At 44.7% G+C, this 8,498-nt stretch overlaps 1 protein-coding gene across 1 annotated transcript; it reads left to right on the plus strand.

Moving 5' to 3' along the window:
- Nucleotides 1–6,593: 6,593 nt before the first annotated feature.
- LOC126632286 (chromatin modification-related protein eaf-1-like) lies at nt 6,594–8,498 on the plus strand. Its single transcript, XM_050302638.1, has one exon. It carries the CDS (start codon nt 6,765–6,767, stop codon nt 8,313–8,315), a length of 1,551 nt encoding a protein of 516 aa, XP_050158595.1. The 5' UTR covers nt 6,594–6,764; the 3' UTR covers nt 8,316–8,498.

Genomic DNA, 8,498 nt, shown 5'->3' on the forward strand with positions numbered 1-8,498 from the left:
TTTTAGAAGGGGTCCACTCACAGATACTATGTCGTTGAAGAGCCATAAGAAATATGAAGGACGAAATCACCGGTAATTAGTGCACCTAAGCACATAAGGGGTCCAATTATTAAAAATATACTCAAACGGTTGAATTTCAGAAAACAGACGTAAAAAACGGATCCAGGACGTCGAAAAACGAACGTAAAAAAATGGATCCAGAACGTAAAATTTAGATTGAATTTCGAAAGTCAACGATCAACAGTCAGCATTGACTAGAAGTGAACGGTCAATGGGTGCAAGTCAGCGGGTTGGTCAACCGGGTCGGGTCATAGACTGGTCAACGGGCCAGGTCAAAGGCCGGTCTACGAGCCTGGGGTTTGGGTCATATCGGTTCAATAAGCTAAGCTGAATGTTAGTGGGCCGGTTCCATGGCCCAAAGGCCTGGGGTCCAATAGGGTTTTAAGTTTGGTTTAATGGGCCTAAAGCCCGAGTTGGACGGCCCAAAAAATGTCTACCTCTGGGTTTTGGGTTTAAGCTAAACTGGCTGAATGCCCTAGGTTTTGTACAACCGGGCCTAGGCTTGGAAGCCTGGCCCATGGTTAAAGGGTTTTGGACTTGGGGGTAATTGGGTTGGATTTATAATGGACTTGGGCTTGAAGGCCCGACCCAAGGCTCTAGGCTAAAGAGCTTGGGCTCTAGGTGTGGGTCGAACGACCCGGTTCTGGTCGGGACGAAGGTCGGAGCCTCCTAAGCTCTGGTTGATGGTGATTTGACCAAATCAACCTACGATCTAACTATAAAAATGAAGACAGAGGTGAGATGGATAATTTCGTACCTTCGATTCGTCGTGAAGTGGTCGGAGGTGGCCGGCAAAAGTCTCAAGGATTCGCTGGAAATTCTATGTGCTTCACCATGTTTCACAAAGACTAGGGAGAGTGAGAAAGAGAGTCCACAAAATGTTGGTTGTTAAACCCCACCCTTGAATTTATATGTAATTTTATAATTTCCCAAAGTTTTAATGAAAACTTCATTTTGATCCCTTAGCTTGACTAAATCTGGACCATTTGTCTAGATTCCTAAACTCCCTCAAACTGCCACGTGGCAGCACCCTAACAAACCCTCTCTCTCTCTGTTCCCCCAGCATCTCACTTCCATTTTCTCTCTCTTTCTTTCGGACCTATCTCCCTTTCTGCTTTCATTCCTGTTTCTCCTTTCCTCACTCCTCGATCTCTTACCCCTCGACCCATACTCGAGAGCACCACACCACCCTCCCCGACGTCAACGGTGTCATCATCATCCTGCTGCCTCTCTCTCTTGTCGCTGCGAGGCGCAGAGAAGCCCAGAAAAACCCTCCGGCGAGATTTCATCGTATTCCCGGCTAGGTAAGCCTTGGGATTTTCTCTCTTTGTCTTAGATTGAATGCTAGGATGAGATTTTTGAATGTTATACTTGTTATTGACAAGGTTTAACACAAGATTGACTCGGGGGAAAATGAAACCCGTATCCGGCGAGCCGTGGGTGTCGAGGGATTTTTCGACCACTACCGGCCGTTTCACGGCGAACCAAAGGTAGTAAACTTCTCCTCTCACCTTATGCTCTTGTTTGGTACCTAGATCAGAGTTTAGGGTTGTTGTTTGCAATCGGCCGGAGCTGGGAAAGCTCCGGCGTTCATCTTCGGTACACTCAAGGCCTTTCAGGCCGTTTCTAACACCCACGGGCCTTAGCCCATACTTGGACCAGCCCAATTTCCCTTTTGGTTATTTGGCTTGCGGGCCATGTCATGCATGGACTGAGTGTATGTTTTGGGCCGTGCATGTGTGTGGTGTGTGTGCGTGTCCGTACGTGTGTGTGTGTGGTGTGTGTGTGTGTGCTCATGTGAGTGTATGTGTGTCTTGTGCCCATGTGTGTGTGCATATGTTGTGTACGTGTGTGGTATGTTATGTGTGTGCGTGTGTAAGTGTGCATGTGTGTTGTGCATGCATGTGTGTATGCTGGCGTGTGTGTATATGTATTGTGTATGGGTTTAGGCTCAAGCCCAAACCACCCTTTTTATTCCTAAACCTATCCAAAAACCAAAACCCAATAGGTCCTAACCTTATTTAACCTAAACCTAAACCCTAATCCTGATCCAAACCCTCAGCCCAGACCCAGTTAACCTTTGATCGTTGACTCTAACCGTTGACTCGATCAACGGTTAGCGTTGACTTTGACTTTGACTTTGACTTGTCAGCTGTCAGCGTTGACTTTTAGAGTTGACTTTTCGAGATTTCATTCGAGACCCCTCCTAAGCTATTTTCGACATCCTGAATCCGTTTCAGATGTCCGTTTTCCCAAATTAAATCGTTTGAGTAGAGTTTGACTAAATGTGCTATTTATGTGCTTAGGGGCAATCATTGTGACGTTTCCGTCTTCGCTAGTAGGGCAGTTTTTGGCGGCTAAGTACTGTGAGTGGACCCCTTCTAAAATTTCATGATTTTATAGTTCAATTTCATAAATGAATAGCATGCCTTATGAGTTTATGATTTGATTTTATGTTAAGCATGTTTATTAAATATGTTGATTTTCGTCTCATATTCTTGGTGAGGAATTAACGGTTGGCCTATATTAGCTATATTTTAATATATCGTATTTTCTATAAAACCCATGAACTAGTAGACTATTTGATGGATGACGATAAGATGCTAGAACATGTTTTCGAAACCCCTCTTTATAGTATAGATGATGGATGACTTTATACTATGAAGTGGTTATTTTTTAGAGGCGTAACTATTTGTACGTACCTAGTGGACACTATGCCGCCTGGGGCGAGGATCTGGTGTTGGCATTTAGGCCGGGAGAAATAATCCTTAGCGAAAGGCTGAGGGACACGGTGACAAGCATTGGGCCGGGAGGGAGTTATCTCTAGCCATGGTCATAGAGACTTAGGTGCAAGCATTGGGCCGGGAGTATTATTATTCAGTGATCCTACTAGCAAAACACCGCGCTTACGAGACGATCTACGATACGATACACGCGATGATGTATATGATGTTTCTCCGCGTTATACCTGTTGAGATGTTTTATGGCCTGCTAGAGTTTCAGAAAACCTATCACTTATTATGCTAGTAGTTTTCATTATATATAAATATGGGGGTTAGTATGTTCATAACTGTTTTCGTATAATGTCCACTCACCCTTGTTTTGCGCCCCCTTTTAGGATTTAGAATCGAGACATACGATCCCGACGTCAATGCTTTCGCATTGCCATATTCGAGTCCTCTCGGTGTAGGACCCACATCCTTTTATTTATTAAATTTTACATTAATTCTTTTAGAACTCTAGTTAGTTTTATTGTTACAACCACCCCCAAATAATTTCATTATTTGTTATTACCACCCCCATCTGCCATGTGTCAATCATCAAACCCCCTTTCTTTTCCTTTTCTCTATCCCCCACCCCCGTGACTCCCTTCTTCTTTGTCTTTCTTTCCCGTAGCTCTTTCCCTCTTAGCTCTCCCGTGTATCTCTCTCTCCCTCAACCTCTTGCATCTCTCTCCCCTGGACTCACTAGGACAGTGTCTACCACAGAAGAGGCTCTCAACGAACCCAGGATCCCTGCCCTGTGAACTCGACGGCACGGAGCAAATCTCCGGCAAGCTTTCTTTCTTTTTCCCGTCGGGTAAGTCTTGAATCTCTCATTCTCGTACCTAGCTTGATGCTTGGTTATGATTTAGAAGCTTGAACCTTCTTTTTTTACGTAGGTTTTACCTTGGAAATTTTTTGGGGTGAGCACACCTGTTTTCCGGCGAACCCGTGGACTTTAGTCCGACCGAGTTACGGTGTTTGGAAGGTAGAAACCTCTCCCTCTCTCTTTGTTCTTCATGTTTGTACTTAGATTGGAGCTTGAAGCCCCCGTTTTCAGGTGACCGGAGCTGTAGCAGCTCCGACCTTCTTCTTCCTCGGCACCAGGCCATCCGGCCTTTCCCATTTCCTCCCCTCGGGCCTTAGGCCCGTGTTGTCTTAAGCCCAAAACTCTAACCCTTTTAGTTTTTTTTAAGTTTTGTTATTTGGTTTTTAAAACTCTTAGGGCCTGGGCCGGTTTTGACTTAAAGGGCTTAAAGCCTTGTTGGTTTTTGTGAGGCCTTAGGGCCTTGGTGCTGTGGGTGTGTGTGTTTAGGTGTGTGTGTGTGTTTAAGTGCATATGTACGTGTGTGTATATGCATGCTATGCATGCATGTGCATGCCGTGCATGTGTGTGTGTATGTTTGGGCTTAAGCCCAAACCCTATTTCCTTCATCCTAAACCCCTTTTAACCCAAAAACCTTAGAATTCCAAAACTCGTTAGACCTAATTTGACCGTTGACCCCCGGTCAACGTTGACTTTAGGGTTGACTTTTCGGGTTTTTGTCTGGGACGCTTCTTAGGGTAATTTGACATTCTGAATCCGTTTCCAATGTCCGTTTTCCCAAATTCAATTGCTATTATATAGTTTTATTTATTAGACTCTTTATGTGCTTAGGGGCAATTATTGTGACGTTTCCGTCTTCGCTAGTGGCGCAGCTTTTGGCGGCTAAGTACTGTGAGTGGACCCCTTCTAAAATTACATGATTTTATAGTTTAATTGCATAAATGATTAGCATGCCTACGAGTTTATGATTTGATTTATGTGAAGCCTGTTTATTGAATATATTGATTTTCGTCTTGTGTTTTTGTGAGGAATAAATTGTTAGCCTATTTTGATCTATATTTTAATATATCGTATTTTCTATAAAAACCATGAACTGGTAGACTATCCGATGGATGACGATAGGATGCTAGAACATGTTTTAGAAACCCTTCTTTATATTATAGACGATGGATGACTTTATACTATGAAGTGGTTATTTATGAGAGGCGTAAATATTTGTGCGTACCTAGTAGACACTATGTCGCCTGGGGCGAGGATCTGGTGTTGGCATGTAGGCCGGGAGAAATAATCCATAGCGAAAGGCTGAGGGACACGGAGACAGGCATTGGGCCGGGAGGGAGTTATCTCTGGCTACGGGCACAGAGATTGAGGTGCAGGCATTGGGCCGGAAGTTATATTTATTCGATGATCTTCCTAGCAGCACACCACGTTTACGAGACGATATATTATATGTTTACCGTTTTGATTTCCGCGATGCGTTTCCGCGATGTGACTTTTGAGATATTTTGGCATGCTAGGATTTTTATTAAATCCATCACTTACTATGCTAGTAGTTTTCACTATTAAACTTTGGGGGTTAGTATGTTGATAACTTTTTTTATTATTATTATATATATAAACTTGGTCCACTCACCTTTGTTTTGCGCCCCCATTCAGGACTTAGAATCAAGGCACCTAATCCCGCCGTCAAGACACTTCCGCAACAGCATCTTCGGATCCTCTCGAATGTAGGACCCACTTCTTTATTCATTAAATTCTATCTTAATTCTTTTTAGTGATTATGTTTAGTTGTATGCTCTGAGCACATTCCTAAATTATTATTTCATTTTATTTTAAATTTCTAACCCTTATTTATTTCTTATTCTTAGCTTTTGTATCAATTAATGACTTTCGTTACCCTCGGGTGTCGGCCAGCACGTGTCTATCCTGGTATTCGGGGAATATCAGGGTCGATGCGTGTCATGTATGCTCTGAACACGTTCCTAAATTATTAATTCATTGTATTTTAAATTCATAACCCTTATTTATTTCTTATTCTTAGCTTTTGTATCAATTAATGGTTTTCGTCACCCTTCGGTGTCGACCTGCACATGTCTATCCTAGTATTCGGGGAATATCAGGGTCGGGGTGTGTCATTGGTGGTGGTGGTGAGGTCGCTAATGGGTGTGTGTGTGTGTGAATGGGTGCGTGAGTGTGGGTCGTCGGGAAGGAAAGAGGAGTGAGAGAGTGAGAGAGAAGAAGAGGAAGCGAGGGGGAAATGCCACGTGGCAGCCCAAGAAGAGAGAGGCCGGGGAACAATATAATAGGGTGGGCCCTACGTGGCTCACCAATTAAGGCCCAAAAAGCAAAACCAACAATAACAAATCCCACCCAAAGTGAAATTACGATGTTACCCTTTTTGGATTCATCAAAATCGGGACGGGTTGTTACATGTAACGCTCAAAAAAGTCGTTGACATACCTCGTCCAGAGATCCCCAAAAGACGCCTTAATGTTTAAGGGTTTGAAGGGATGAGTGTCTTTTATTCTAATGGTTTTCACTCTTTTTAATTTCCCTCACACTTTTTATTTTATTTTTTATCAACGAATTTAATAAATTAAACATACACAATGTGAGTAAACATGGTTGTGTAAGAAGCCAAACAAATTGTGTGTTTATAAATTTTCTTTTCTCTATCATGCAAAAGAATAATTGAAAGAACCTTTTTCATGATTTGCAGAGTGCGAAGGGATATTATTCCCTATGAACATAAGATTTTTTTTTTCATTCATCAGAATTGCATAAAAAAAATTAACGTGCTGTCAGATCTAATTGAAAATTTTAATAGATAAAAATTAACAAGAGTATATAAAAAAAAAATTTGTGAATAATACCAGCCTTTTTTCATATTAAAAAAATGTACTGTCGTAATCCAAGAACTGCACTGTGATTTCTTTCCATTTTTTTACACACTTCCAGTAAACCAAATCACGCCCCAAAAGAAAATTCTTTCCATTGTTTTTTCGTCATTTCCCAACGGAAATCCCAATTCCTTTTCATTTCCAATGACTCCCAAATCCCCAACCCTAATTTGATTTCATCACTTCCCCGGGTCCTCCCGCATTTCTCAATTTCCGATGGAGAACTACCCCTACCCGGACTCCCGCGACTCCTCCCCTCGCTCCCGCGAAATCGACTGCGACACCCCCTCATGGGACGACCAACCCCCTTCCTCCGCCTCCTCCTACAAAGTCAAGTTCATGTGCAGCTACGGTGGCAAAATCCAGCCCCGCCCCCACGACCACCAGCTCGCCTACGTCGGCGGCGACACCAAAATCCTCGCCGTCGACCGCAACATCAAGCTCTCCGCTTTCATCTCCAAGCTTTCCTCCCTCTGCGACACCTCTAACGACGACGTTTGCTTCAAGTACCAGCTCCCAGGCGAAGATCTCGACGCTCTCATCTCCGTCACCAACGATGAGGACCTCGACCACATGATGATCGAGTACGACCGGCTCTACCGCGCTTCCGCTAAGCCCGCCAGGCTCCGACTCTTCCTCTTCCCTCTTGGCACCAACCCTTCCGCTAGCTTCGGTTCCAGCGAGACCAAGTCCGAGCGTCAGTGGTTCGTCGACGCTTTGAATTCCGTTCAGATCGAGTCTCCCGATGGCTCCTCTCCGACGGCTCCCGTCACGCCCTCGCCGACGAACCCCGATTTCTTGTTCGGATTCGATAAGGGATACACGGCTGTGCCGGTTCCGAAATTTCCCGACTCGGTCACTCCGCCGACGGTTCCCGATTCGCTTGTGAAAAGCACTCTGGTTGGATCTCAGGATCGCCACACCGGAGAACCGGTGATATCTCCGGCGGAGATTCAGAGGCAGATTCAGGAGTTGCAGAGGTTGCAAATCGCTGCCAGTCACGAGCCGACCACCATATATCACCGGAAAAGCGACGAAATGGGAAACCCTAGGGGTTACACCGGCGATTATTACACACAGAAACTTCCAGACAACATTCAACCGGCGCAAGGATCGTCTCCGGTGGCAATGCCACCACCTATGCAATTTTCAACTGCGTATATGCCAGAGAGGCACATGAACACTGGGGGTTATCCGGTGACGGCTACCCCATCTGGACCGGAGCAGCCCGTTTATCTCATTTCGACTCCGACCGGTGTGTACCAGGCTCCCGCTCCTAGACCGGCAACTGGACCAGTTGGTCAGGCATACTATGGAGTACCGCAGAGGATGGCACCGGAGGTGTACCGGGACGCTCAGGCGTACAATAATGCAGTGGCAGCACAGCAAGCACAACAAGTTCAGCAAGCTCAGCAAGCACAACAAGGTCAGCAAGCTCAGCAAGCACAACATGCTCTGCAGGCACACCAAGTTCAGCAGGCGCAACAGGCTCAGCAGGCACTACAAGCTCAGCAAGCTCAGCAGGCACTACAGGCTCAGCAGGCACAACAGGCAAAGATTACAGCTTATAGTGAAGGGTTTGCACCGGTTGGGTATGACGCCGTCGGGAGGCAGGTATACTACACTGCAGCTGGAGGTGTCGTTTCTTCATACCAGACGGTGGCTCCGGTGGCTGTAGATGCAAGACAAGCTGCTACTGGTGTACTGAATCAAATTCAAGACGGTAAAGTTGTTGTTTCCATGGCACCCCAAGCGTCTGCTAATTGACAAAAATAAATAATAAATTCATATATAATGTGTTTGTTGTTTTGTCTTCTAATGGTTCTATAGTTTAAATAAGAAGAAATAAGAATTTAATTGTATTGCTTTGTGGTGGATACGGCTCTCTGGTTTTGAAATTGGAACCTTTTGGGTTGTTCTGGTATGACAATTCACATTGTTTCTTGTGTA

The sequence above is a fragment of the Malus sylvestris genome, chromosome 8 (genome assembly GCF_916048215.2).
Source record: "Malus sylvestris chromosome 8, drMalSylv7.2, whole genome shotgun sequence".
Lineage (NCBI taxonomy): Eukaryota > Viridiplantae > Streptophyta > Magnoliopsida > Rosales > Rosaceae > Malus > Malus sylvestris.

Bases quoted from the DNA above. Each gene is read 5' to 3' on its own strand.
- LOC126632286 (XM_050302638.1), top strand. From the start codon at position 6,765: ATGGAGAACTACCCCTACCCGGACTCCCGCGACTCCTCCCCTCGCTCC.